The sequence below is a fragment of the Petromyzon marinus genome, chromosome 6 (assembly GCF_048934315.1).
Source record: "Petromyzon marinus isolate PM22_M1 ecotype Great Lakes invasive population chromosome 6, UKy_Petmar_22M1.pri1.0, whole genome shotgun sequence".
NCBI lineage: Eukaryota > Metazoa > Chordata > Hyperoartia > Petromyzontiformes > Petromyzontidae > Petromyzon > Petromyzon marinus.
The window spans coordinates 12,083,567-12,098,113 of NC_133672.1; the positions used below are offsets into that span (position 1 = coordinate 12,083,567).

The window sequence follows — 14,547 nt, forward strand, 5'->3', positions numbered from 1 at the left end:
TCTACATCCACAGAACAGTTCACTATTCAGCACAGGCGCGTGTGTAAATGACCAAAGTCATGCACGTGCACACATACGTTCTCACGACATAAACAATATTGCAGGAATAAACGGACGGTGAAATGTGTCCTGTGTAGCTCAGTAGATTCTGGGTACATTATTAAATAGATAACAATTCAAAGCTGTTCACCTTTACACTTCTAAATGAACGCCTCCCATGTCTCATCGGTTATGGGAGTCGTTTGACCATACTTCACCATGCTGGTCCGTGCAGGAAGGGGGGGGGATGCCCAGGACCGGATCAGATATCAATCGCTGCTCATGTTAGCCATGGCCGGGAATCAAACTCAGGTGGCTAGGTTCATAGTGGAGTGCGCTAACTCACTGCACCGCAGCTCCACAGGGTAATTCCTGATTATTATTTTCACCATGAGTATGTACATTTGTAAATTAACAATGAACCTGTGGCTGACAGCCGTATACAGTTACCTTTAACTGTCATAATGTTCAGACATAACAAGATCCGTTCTGCCAAAAACACCCGCTTTTAAAAGCCATCTCCAAGCAACGCCATCTGTTGAAAGAGATGTTGTTCCTCCCGCTGCAGGTTATGGTGTTGTCAGATTCCCAACTTTCAGTGGTTGAGGAAATGCTGTGCGTGTGCCTCAATGCCAACTTGGTATTCTCTTCAGAAGCCACGAAGAACAAAGGACAAGCAAATCTCTTTCATCCCACTCATTTTAAAGACTGGTTGCTTACTACACACATTCATAATAAAGTTGAACCCCTCTTTGTGACCGCCCCTGTTAACGACTAATCGCTTAACGACGGACCTCCGTAGAGCTCAATGTGTAGTGTATAGTGTAGTGTATAGTGTAGTGTATAGTGTAGTGTATAGTGTAGTGTGTAGTGTAGAGTAGAACCCCTCTTAACGACCACCCCTGTTAACGACAAATCGCTTAACGACAGGCCTCCATAGAGCTCAATGTGTAGTGTATAGTGTAGTGTGTAGTGTAGTGTGTAGTGTAGTGTGTAGTGTAGTGTATAGTGTAGTGTATAGTGTAGAGTATAGTGTAGAGTAGAACCCCTCTTAACGACCACACCTGTTAACGACAAATCGCTTAACAACAAACCTCCGTAGAGCTCAATGTGTAGTGTATAGTGTAGTGTAGAGTGTAGTGTATAGTGTAGAGTAGAACCCCTCTTAACGACCACCCCTGTTAACGACAAATCGCTTAACGACGGACCTCCGTAGAGCTCAATGTGTTCGCTTACCGACCATTCCCATGTTAATGACGGGCTCTTGTAGGTACAGTAAATATCCATTAATGCATGGATTAACCATGCTTCTATTAATATTATGTATTTATAATATTGTTAGTATCTTTATGTATTAACATCAATAGTTTTAATATTATAAAGATGCTCTTTGGGTGAAAACGGGTAACTTTTCGATGCTATCAGAACGAATTAAGCCTTTAATATGTATTTTCTATACTCGCTTGACGACCGATTTCGTGGAACGAATTACCGTCGTTAAGAGGGCTTCTACAGTACACTATTACAATATAGCAATACATTATACATTTTTATTGAATTTGTATGAATTGCATTTCTGCTTGTGTTAGAGCTCAAAGTAATGGTGCACTTTATACTGGTAGGAACGAAGTTGTAAACTGAGTGTACCAGCCTGCAATAGATTAATGTGTCCGTCCGTCCGTCCCCTTTCAATACTTTAACGAAGTGAAATCTCGTGCTGTTGGGTGTAAAATCAGCAATAGACAGCGCAGAGACTTGTCCTACCAGCCCACCCTGCAGGGACCTGTTTTGAGTCTCCAGACTTTTTCAGGAGCGTATGCTTCGTTATTTCTGTATGGGTACTCAAACAAACCGGCACGTGCATTCTAAGCTCCATACAGACCGATTCACAGAATCAATTTCTGAATTGACATCGGCTGGCTACAGCACATGATGTATTATTAAGTACCAGTTATGAATCATCATCATCAGCAGCAGCACCTGCACACAAGCCGGTCTCATTGCTCCATCTCCGTGGGGGTAAGGTGATCTCCCGTTGTTTCTCCTCTTTGGCTGCCTCTTTCTCAGTGGTTGCTCTCAATCGCCGGTCATCATCCCGTCTAGCGACACGTGTCCTGCCCAAGCCAACTCACATTTCTTTACGAGAGGAACTTACATGACGGTGAAAGAATTCACGTGCGTAAATATATTTTGTTTTTTTTTGCGAACGTCAAGGTGCACCCGACACCACGTATCTCGCCATGAATGTCGAAAGAGGCAGGAGTAACCACCGATTTCCTCATCATTACAACAAATTGCTGCGCTAACATAACACAGTCCAGTCCCGCATTCAGAACAAGACGTGGATCGTACAGCGTGTTACAAGTAAAGTTTAGTGCAGCGGTTAGCGCTACGCTGCGCTCACGGCCAACACCAGTGACGATTCTCTGAACCGGTCCCGGGCCTCCCCTGGGTCAACTCAGCCTCAAATGAGTACCTGGTGCAGTGGATAAAAACATCGCCACTGGGGAGACTAAGGCGGTCGGGCGTGGTGCTGGCCACCCACGCCCTCGTGTGCCGTGCCGGCCTTCGTAGGTGCTCACTAACAGCACTTGCCCCTACAGTCTGTTAAGGCTATACGGGGGATCTTTATCTTTTTTTGTTCTGAATAATGGCATTTCAGTCAACGTTGCTGGGAGCTCCTTCGGGAACTGACGAAGCAATCGAAGCTCCCATCACACCGAACAACACGCGACAACAGCCTGAACACAACACATCTGAGAGCAATGCACAGCACAACCGTGAAAACTCACACAACCGGTCAAACCTACGTTCGCACTTGATGGGCAGAGCCGGTTGGAGACGAATGACCTTGAGGAAGAGTGTGTTTCTTTAAACAGCTGCTGATCCCGGTGTCAGACTTGGGAGTGTGTGGAGTAACTACAGGATTTCTAGCCTAAGAGGCTGGCCGTGGCATCGTCACAAGTTTGGGGAAAAACCTAAGAGTTGCGCCTTCTATAATTCGACGAATTGTTATTATTTGTACTATTTTGTGACTTCCCCCTCTGTCCGAACCTTTTTTTTATGTGCAGTCAGAGACCACGTCAGAGTGTTGTTCGCACGCTTAAATGTTCACAATGCACGTGAAGACGGGAGTTAAATCACACCCAGAAGAGTTGTGTATTAATGTATCGCGTGCATTGTATCAATGATGCGTTGTTTACCGGCAAGAAGTGTACAGTTTGGCGGATTTTCCTGGGCAGTTTATAAAAATCCCCACACTTCTGCTTCCTGAACAAGGAGTTCACAATTACGAAAGCGTTGGAACTCCATGTGTATGTGTGCGACTATTTTACAAAATGAATACTCAAGCAACCACCCATAGCTTAACAGAGTTCAAAAGTATTGAAACACGAACATATATGAGACCACTGTTAATAAACTGCTGGATGTATGCATGTTGAGCTTCTTTCACACCGTACATAGTCAACCATGCTATTTGGCGGTGTGAAAGCCTCCAACATACTGTGTGGGTTGTGAGGGTTATTTGGCCATACGCTGGCCAGTCTTGTTCAATAAATGCGGGGAACACAGTTACGGGAGTATAGAAGTACAGGACAACGAAGGCTTTTGCTTCAATGCCATCAGCTGCACATGGATTTACTTGGCTTTATCAGAAAACCACTAATATTGCATAGAAACCAACGCTGCTGGAACTTGTCACAGAATACTGTACACGACTTTGCTAACTGCGAATGAATCTCAGTGGGATTAAGATTTCACAAAGCCCAATACATTTGAAATGACCTTGCAGGTTTATAGAAAATAGGCAATCTAGACAGGGATAAATTGCTGGAATAGATTTCCCTTCTCCGGGCATTGATGCAATAAGGTCAGAATAGTTCAAGAGTATTAAGCAAAATATTGATGCCTGTGTTCTTCAGCTGTCATTAAATAAATATAACTATACACTCCAGCGCTGTCCTACCAGACAGTCTCGTCCCTTCACCTGATGAAGGCCGCTTGTGTTGTGGCCGAAACGTCGTGAGAATATTATTGTGTTATTTTATTTTATCAATTTATTATTTTATTCTCATTCTACGTGACTTTACCGAAATAACCAAAGAAGACATACAACAAATGTATATTGTATCATTTAATACGATTATATATATATTTCGGATAGAGGGGGAAGTCCTGTGGATCATAGGCAATTATTTGACCATGCTTCACCATGCTTGTGAGTGTGGGCTGATAAAGTACTCTGTATTCAGGAAAACACTTGTTGTGCTGGATTATTTTTTTTATCAACATTTAAAATTCAGGCAGCGGGGTTAGTGGGTAGCTCATGGCAATAAAACCCTCTCCACTAGGCATCACATACACAGTGCCTGACAACAATCATGTTAAATGGCCATTAAGTTAATAGCATTAATCAATAATAAAACATTTTCCCAGATACATGTAATGTGAGTTACACACTATAATGTGTTGCCTTTCATGCTGCTTAAACTACTACACGTACCTATATAGCCCCTTGACACAAGCACCTCTTTTGCCCACTTCAGCATTTGTTTCTTGCCGTGGTTGTCCCACCTGATGATGGACGCTTGTGTTGCGCCCGAAACGTCGTGATTTAATTTATTTTATACCTACGTGACTTTACCGAAAGAACTAAAGAGTATGGATCCCTGCAGTCACGAAAACTTAAAATCTAGATTACGTTCTATAAGGGTTCACATATCCAACATTTTCACATATCTGCCTATACCTCAAGTCCTCAGTCGGATATTCGATGTCGCAATAATATTATTTTTACGTTTTTGACCAGTTTCCTATGATTGTAACATGTGAAGCACATACCGATACTTGCTGTTTGTATCGCGACCTATTTAACAGAGATTGTAACGAAGATTCGTACTGTACAACATCTGTACCGTCCCAGGACGCCCATGATAATAGAACCTATATACTGTAGCAGCTCATTGGGGCCTCCCTTCTGAAATCATTAACATCTAGCAAATGTATTGTAATAAAAAAACTCAATACCACGAGTCAATTTTCAGTCCCCATACAGATGCTTCATATTATTATTAATATTCTAGATTTCTTTATTGTCTTGGAATTTGATGATACCGTGTCCTCAAAACTTTTTTTTTAAATCTCCTGCTACCCAACGGGAGCAACATCTGTATCAATCAGTGGTTTAACGATGCATTGCACCATTGATTTAAATCCGTTTATTAAGCTCGCAATTGAAATGTGTGCGTGCGAGTCAGTGTCTTCGTTTTAATGAAGGTGTATGTAATTGGCTGACATCGCCCCCACAGCCACTGGAGGGCACTACAATTTAGCAAAATATAAAAAAATAAAATGGCTTATTGAACTTTTTCATTATCTTGATCTGTGACAATTCGCTGGATCACGAGTCGGGTGAATTGTTGTACCTGTATCGAGACGACCAGTGATGGTCTGATAAGAACGAGCTTGGCTTGGTAACCGCCTCTCTGATTAGCACGGTTGGCTACATATGGTGCGAAAGAAGTTCAGCACACATACTTTATGCTGTCTTCCATTGCTGAACTTTTGAACCTATTTACTTTGTGTTGTGCCCTCATAGTGTGCACAAGGCCAGTATTTTTTTTTTCCCAGAGAAAACCAAGGCACTGCTTTCGATTACTAGAATACTTTACTGCATTCTGAGATTCACCTATTGCAATCTGGAACTATTCACACACACACAAATCAAAGTACAGTCTTCCGTGGACCACTGATTGAGCAAGTTCGTGATTGTGTTCAAGTGACATTTAACTTTACAGCATGTCTGGTAAATCATCCGTGTTTATGTTAGGGGGAAGTGGACTGTGTGGAACGGGTGAGGTCTAGTGTCTTCTCTGTGTTTACATGACCTTTGTAAGATACGCGTTTGGGTACCCCCTTGCTCAAACAGCTCTCATAGCCCAGCTGAGTCTCATAACGCTAACGTTTTAACGTCAAACTCCTTGTGTAGTGTCAACCTGCTTATACCCTACCTTCATTCAAAGTCACGTTTTATTTTCGTATGTATTTATATGATACTCAAGGAGGTTATACAGCTTGAGAGAAACCATATTTGTAAAGTTCATCACCATTATCAGCAGCCATGGTTTATTCACTGTTGTAAAAAGGCCTCTCCAAATCGTCACCATCCCTTATATCTCCAGCACCTGCACAAGAGCTGATCACATCACTCCATCTCTGCAACAGTCGTGCCCTTACCTTCTTTTGGGAATTGTAATTTCAAATGTGCACACATAATCACGGAGATATACACTCAGAGACCGAATAGTAACACTTGGATCAGGGTAAAAGCACCAATCAAAGACATCATTTTAATTGTTATGGATCATGGATGGGCTTGGGCAGACCTCATCATGGCTGAAAGGACTGCTTGCCGATGGATGAGGCTGGTGACCAAATGGTCGCCAAAGTGGTGAATGCGCCTGAGAGAACAATCATTGTGGAGATGGAGCAATGAGATCGGTTCTTGTACAAGAGTGAGATGGATTGTAGCATCGCAGGACCATTGAGGGATGACGATGGTGTGCGGAAGCTTACATCCACTAGTGGATATAACATGTCTGATGATGACAATAGAAAATCACAGTTACATCACCAGGCACAGGTTACTGGACAAAAAAAAGCCTAAACTGCTTTAAACGTGGGGAAATGCTTATGAGTAAGCACATGTACGTGACATTAAGAATACATAATTGCACATGAAAAGGGAAGAGTTTGAACATCTATACAAACTAACAGTTACAACATGGACGAATAGCTGCACTGATTGGTCAGGGTGCACATGTGACAGCCGGATATGAGGCACTGCACTTCAAATAGATTGTTCAACACACTTCATGGTCACCGCAAGAGCTCCACTGCCTGATATGTAAACTAGAAACGTCTTTGGTGTTTGCTATTCAACACATTTTTCAGACAAAGCAATTGAATGGCTCAATCACTCACAAGTCAAATCTCGTATAGTTGCTCTTAATATGGCATATGAAAGTAGAAGAAGACGTAAGGGAACCTTTTAAGACTGCAAACAAACCTTGCAAAGAATGCCACAAGAGAGAAACAAAACAGGAAGCTCACAGTCGGCTGTTACGTGGGCGATGCGGTGGCATGGTGGGGTGTGCGAGGTTGCCCGCCTGGGCAGACCTACCTGTGAGTTGTTCATCAGGGCCTTGATGCAGCCGATGACCGATGTGTGGATCTGGCTCTCGGCCGTCTCATAGTCCATTTTTTTTAGAAAGTTCAGGAGGCAGGAGAGGCCATCCAGCTCGATGAAGCGCGTCACGAACCTGTGGCCGGCAGCGGCCCGTGCGGATTAACAAAGCAGACGGGGACAACATGTTTAAAAACCTCCCCAAGGAAGTGGGCTCAATACTGGGGTAAAACGTCTTACTACCAACAATCATACTACTTTTTTAAAAACAATCCATTCCTCGAGTTTTCTGGCTGGCTGCTGGCTGGGCTCCTCTCCACCCCAACAGTAATTCTGTTGTTAATGGCTGTGGGCAGTTGTCACCAAAACTAGCTGGGTAACTGGCTAAACAGGATTTTCCGAGCAAAAAATAATCATTGCATTGAAGCAGCGGAAGAGGTTCGGGAGACATAACAGATAGCGACACCAAAGAAATAGGAGTAATGAATATAGAAGGACTGACACGGTTCATTTAAAATTGCTCTAACCTTTCAATTTGCGCTCCTTTTAATGTCATTCTTTCACCATAATATTCTTAAAATCCTAGAGAATGTAAAACAACCCTACAAGAATATTATGTTGGCCTTTTATTACGTAAAAAACAGATACATTTTAGTGCTACGAGTACAGGATTGTGAGATGAGTATGAAAACGACAACTGTCTCTTGTTTTTCGTTGCAGAGAAACGATTCTCTCCTTGCAAATTTAAAACTGTTCTTTCATTCCAAAGCGAGACTCAATAAATACTGTGTAAGCCAAATATATATATACGTGGTACTCCCATGTATAGATATCCCACTGATTTCTAATAAACCTCTAAATTTCTCCTCATCAACTGATTGAATTTTACAAAGTAATGGCTCCCCATCTAAGAGAGGAGATCGCTAATAAGATGCAGTCATACTTTCTTATAGTTATTTTAGTAGGGTTTCTATAATTACATTAAACTGTACTATGAACCCAGCAACCTGAATTTCAGAATCAGAATCTTTATTCATCCTTGGAGAAATCTGATGAGCTATGAAGCTCTTTTTCACAGATGTCTCGGAGGGGCGGGTCAGAAGGTTTACACAACAATACAAAACAAGTAGAGGAAAGGTAAGCAAATGGCTATAAATAAAATAATAAACTACAACCAAACTATATTTCTTTTTACCAAGTATCTATACATGTCGAACTTCTTTCGCACCATACATAACCAACCATGCTAATCGGAGGTTCAGGAAAGCACACCGAGCTATTCCTTCTCTTTCAGAAGCCACTTGGCCACAAATGATAGCTCATCGAAGTGGCTTATCATGTGAAAATGTACATCAGCCAAATAATCTAAATGCACGTTTCTAAATGTGCATTCCTTGAGTCCTTGCCACAGATAACATCAGTGGCATATAATACATGAACTACCCTTTATCAACGCAACATTTGCCAGCGTGGTGAAGTATGGTCAAACAAGCCCCCATTACTAACCCAGTGTGGAAAGGCTCTCATCCAGCAGTGGGTTCACAAGGGACTTTCAATACACTTGAGAGTTTATCAGTGTGGTAAAATGTAACGAAATCAAATGTTATTACGTTACATTGCTGTTAAAACAACCATTGCATTATTTATTGTCAAGTACACAGCAGACCTTAAACCAGGCACGAAACACATTCCTATAATAATGGTTTTATAATATAAAACATGCCTATTATGTTGTACGCTCGAGATTTTTTTGAAATCTAAATTTGGGTTTTTATTTTCCTATTGACATTTTTGTTGTAAACTTTGTCGAATTAATACAAACAAACAAAATCTGTTATAAAGCAAACACACACACACACACTAGTTTTAAAAATCTTCATATCCCAATTCATTTTTATCTTTCATCAGATCAGCAATTATATCGAAGAAGCATAAACAATGTGTATGGGGGACATTCCAATGTCAATAAAGTTGTGTTTAGCCAAACTGTCATGTGAGGACCTACATTAGTGGAGCCAACACATTTTTCTTCTAAACTGCAGATGAGAAAAATATCTGTGAGGAGGAATCTGCTGAATCAAAATGAACAGCGCCAATTATGACCTCGATTTGTCGTCCATCATTTCTTGAACACATTCTTGCGTGCATCATACTCCTGGTTACCGCCCACGTTTGGCTCATTTACTGTCAGATCAGCAACGTTCCTGCGGTCTGAGATACTATCATAAAAAAGGCTTATTTGTTGCTCATTTAGTTTCAGAGTCCAGGGCAGGCGAAACATGTTAAGAGTGGACTTTGCACAGGCAGAGGCAATGACACGTCATGAGGGAAGGGAGGTTAGTGCCATTAGCCTGTAATCTTCACAAGGTCACATTTTTCGTCAACAAATCTCCCCCAACCACATATCTGTCTCTAGCCATCGCAAACTGCCATTGGTGGCCACGCACATCTATAATACAGCACTGTGGAGGTGACAGGGTTGGTGGAACACACGTTGTACCGTAACTCCCCTCCTAGTGGGCATACGAGGAGAAGGCGGTACCAGCAGGTGTGGACTAATGTCATCTGTCCTGTCTATTTGGAATAGATTGTTGCCCCATTGCATGCGTGGGTTTTCTGTGGGTGCTCCGGTTTCCTCCCGCATGCATAATTGGCTGAAAACATCTAAATATAAAACGTACAATGCAGGATCCTCCTAAAAAGACCTTGGACTCAAAATGTCTTGCTGGGTAAATAATTAATTACATCTTGGGACTTCCTTTGCCAGTACCAAAATATGAGAATAGGTTTTCTCCTTTTTTCTGGCAACAAAACAGGTGTTAAGATGTTAAAACACCAAACTGAAACCTTTTACAAGGAATCATGTCTGCATTAACCACAATAAAGTAAAAAAACCTATTCTCATATTTTGGTACTGGAAAAGGAGGTCCCATGATGTAGATGCTCACCCCGAGCTCTCACTACTCTGATAGTGCATTGTCTTTGTGCTGTTCGCCTTTTGGCGTCCTCTGGTCTAACACGGTTTGAGACGAGGCTCGAAAGAAAACTGTCTCTGGTGTGGACCAATCAGTTTCAAAGACAATGCCATATATTATCAGAGTATGTTTTTTGTTTGCATTCTGACCACAAGTATTGTGGTTAATGCAGGCGTGATTCCTTGTAAAAGGTTTCAGTTTGGTGTTTTAACATCTTAACACAGCTGTTTTGTTCAAACTTGATTTGGTGCTTTCGTGACTGCAGGAATTACTCTTTCGTTTTTTCGGTAAAGTCACGTAGAAATAAGAAATAATAATAAAATTACATAATAGCATACGACGTTTCGATTGCAGCGCAAGCAATCATCATCATCAGGCATAGAAGAGCTAAATTTAAGAGAGAGAGGAAACACAGAACCGCAGATATATATAGACACCTAATCACAGGGCGTTAACACAGAGACACAAAGAGACACAACGCATGGAGCACAGAGAGATTGGGTCTCCGTGCCGAGGCCTTAGCATGTAGGGGGGACAAAGAGAGATGGAGAAGCACATCAAATCGAACAAGATTTAGTAAAATTTGGAAACAATATAATGCAGCACAGAAAAAAGGAGAAAACCTATTCTGAAATAATTAATTATTATACATTTACCTCCTCTGTCATTCATATAAGTACTATATCCCTTTCCATCCACCCCAGCCTTCTGTCCTGCAAACTCTCTTCCCACATTGATGTCCAGGCTCAATACTTTTCTCTTCTCCACTGTATGACTAGCCCCTCAAATAGAAATGTACAGTTTGACACGTAGTAGGCTTTCGCGACCAATATAATCTATAATATATTTTTTTGGGGTTAGATCATGTAAATATAAATGTATCGTTAACCCCGTCACCACCGGACACAGCAAATTGATAAAGTTTGTCACGTAAACAAAGCATGCCAATTCGTTACTAGTTCAGCACACCCCTGTGTTGGAAAGTAAAACTCACAACATTTACAAGCGAAGTACGACCTTTCGGCGGACAACCAGAGTTGTGGAGAAGTCCTCCTGCTTTAGTCTTAAATAAATGTACATATTTATGCAATTCTCCCCGTCACCAGTGCATTCCACATAGAGAAATACAGCAGCAGTTAGTAGCTAGATACATTTAAATTGTGTCATTACCTAATATAATTACTATGTAACACGATTTTTGTTCCTGGGTAGTAAGTGTTATTTTGTAATTGCTTATGCCTCAAAAGTATAGAAAATGGCTATTATTCCCCAGGAACTTTGCTTTTGTGACCAGGACTTCACGTGAACAAATGACACAAATGACACAAATGTACGTTTTCTCATTGAACATAGGTACATTTAAAAATATCACTGTCCTGTTCACAAAACCAAAGCGTGGCGAGACCTTCATCCAGCAGTGGACTGACATGTAACATGTGACACGCTACCATTAAGGTTGACTCAATAACTGAGCTCAAGAAACAGCTGTACCGTACTACGACTCCCGCGCTGATTCTGCAAATATCTTGGTTCTCTCGGGCAATGACAGCCACCCCCGGGACACACCCAACGGCTGAGTAGCAGTGACCTGTAATCCCAATGCACTCGTCATCCCAATGCACTCGTAATCCCAAGGCTGCTGGTTTAGTCCTCTATCATCTGCCCACAGCACTCGTTTGAGAAATTGTCACATTTGTTGCTTTATTCATGGACTACGAAAGAAACCCACTCTATATTCAAATCAACGCACATAACACCAAAATGAAATATAGTTATTAGTTTACGACGAAACCAATGTATGGGTGCCCATGCATTCCAGATGAATTAATATAAACGGAAAACACTTCATGAGCGAAATGAGAGTGAACACACACAAGCACACACACACACAACAGAAATATATGCACACACGACAAAGAAAAATATGCCCTGTACAGGCATGTAGGAAAGTGCTGTTAACATGCTCTGAATACGGTGAGCATAAGAGGAGGTGAGGTGACCAGTACCACACCCAGCCACCTTTGTCTGCTCCAATACTGATGATTACACACCAAACCAGATGCTTAGGTCAAATGAGTACCTCACACACATATACATATACAGTACCAGCATTAATCAACTTGTATAGGAAATGCTATCGCAACTATTCAAGAGTCGTGCTATATTTTTATACATCTGTAGTGAGTCCAATTGAGTCGCAGACGTTGTCTTGGAAGCAACACTATTTATTTAATAAATCAACATAACATAACGTAACCTACACTTGGGTGTTGAATGCTCATCTAGCCACGCTACGGCAGAACTAGACACGGTTCGCTATCCCGGCCCGGGCCACAAGCCGCATGGCTCACAGAGCTATACCTAATAAATGAAACTTGAAAATTTAAGCTGGGTCCCGGACCACGTGGCTAGAGGCTTCTTTTACCCGACGTGGATCTTCATCACCGGCAACACAAAGAACCCCGAGCCCCTCACTGGGCCCCCGTTTTATCATTTTGGGCTGGGGTTGGCTCAGCCCCTCGCACTGCCCACCTTCTAGATCTCTCGAGCTCTTTCCCGAAGGCTCCCCGAGAGCTCTTTTAGACCACGTGACTGCCCAGCGGCCCCCGTCCACCGGTGCCCCCCCCCTCCAATATAATCTGGTCACGTGTCGACAGGTCAACCAGCGTATCATGCCCCAACGTAACCCTGGCTGGTTGACACTCCCTCTCGCTCCCTCACTGGGAGCCCGCACCGCACACTGTACGTGATGCCTCCGCGCTGACCAGCACTCACCCAAGCCCCGCTAGGGCTGGTACTACGCCCAGTAAACGGGCTACACGTAATGCCAACACATTATCCGCCATGGCTTCGTAAGCCCGGCACCACACACTGACAATCACAGTCACTACATCATCCCCCCCCTCCGTAGCTTCCAGCCGTCCCGGCTGTCAACTCCCCCGCAAGTAAGCAACCGACGTACAATTATACAGAACAACAACAAGTGTGCTCCAACAATAACAGAACGCAATAAAATTACCCAAACCCAACTGTACAATATATACACGGAGAGAGAAAAGAAAAAAATATGAATAACCCAACAATCACGTCGTACAAGATCCCCCCAATCAACATCTCCCACCCACAACGTGTAACAACGCCCATGAGCTCGATGGCGAGCAGAATCAGCCAAATACTCGCCACGACTCATGCGAGCGCGACAACCCATGACGGTGTGGGAGTGTGCAATGCGCGGGGAATCACGCGAATCGAGTCTTTGAACGGGTCCGTGACGCCAGTCCTCCAGGCGAGTTGGGCTCGACCGCCGTGGAAGGGCCGGGGGGAAAAAGAAATCGACCCGACGAAGCCGGCTCCTCACGAAGAGCAATAGGCCGGGTCGTGGGGTCCTTCACGTCCAGAGCACGCGAGGCCGACACGAGTGGCCGCGTGCGAGGCATCAATCGCGCAGCGCCTTAGAGAGCAGGGAGTCGTAGGAAGGCGGACATCCTGGGGGCCGCTGTCGAGAAACCCGGCAGCCCGATTCAACGTGCCCCAGTAAGCCGCAGTTGTAGCAGGCGACCCGTTCACTGCTGGACTGGGATGAAGCAGACCTCGTCCACCGCCGGTCGTCCCGCCGCCGATCACCGTCACCCCGACGATCGTCGCTCCGTTGATGCAGCGAGCACGTGGAAGCAGGCCCCTCGTCTGCGTGGGCCCCAGGCCCCGTGGAAGACGCAGAGCACGCCACCAACACCCTGTCACGTTGCAGGGTCTGCTGCGCACCTGGCGATCTTGAGTGAACACACCTCTCCGTCCTCGGCGGGAAGTACAGTATGGAGGTCTTTGGCGACTCCCAACATCTTCTCGAGGACCAAGGCGTCAAGGCCGTCGTGGTCCATTTTCAGGAACGCGGCCTTCGCCAGCGCCAAGAGCGCACAGCGACTGGATGTCAATCGACGAGGACGTCCCCGCTTCATGCTTGGTGGGCTCAGCGCTCCCCGCCGGCGCCAAAATAGCGCCCGCGATGGTGTTCCCGCCTGCTGTGCAATGGCGGCCGAGTCGCCCCGTCCGGACGACTCCGCCGCTCCCTCCTTGTGCCGTCGAGGGCAGGGACCGCATCTCAACGAGGATTGAGGATGCCGCTTGGAGGAGGTCAGCGAGACAGCCGTGCGCGTCCCTGACGAGCTCCTCCAACGAAGGCGAGGCGCCACGCGCCCCGACTGCACTCTGCTCCGCCAGCAGCGCCTCCGCTCCATCCTCGGCGGCCGTGGGTGGAATCAGCTCGTCGTCGTCTTGGTCGTCCGACGTCCGTACATGAACTCTACGACGTGTAGACATGACTTGTCTACCGCTAGCTACAGTCTAGCA

General features: G+C 44.3%; 1 protein-coding gene across 2 annotated transcripts in view; it reads right to left on the reverse strand.

Moving 5' to 3' along the window:
- Positions 1-14,547, reverse strand: part of LOC116939491 (disheveled-associated activator of morphogenesis 2-like) — a 118,384-nt gene that overhangs the window by 38,597 nt on the left and 65,240 nt on the right. For both annotated transcript variants that reach the window (XM_032947918.2, XM_032947917.2), the window contains exon 6: positions 7,223-7,361. In XM_032947918.2, the coding sequence (XP_032803809.1) occupies positions 7,223-7,361 (139 nt within the window). The remainder of the gene's footprint in view (positions 1-7,222; positions 7,362-14,547) is intronic.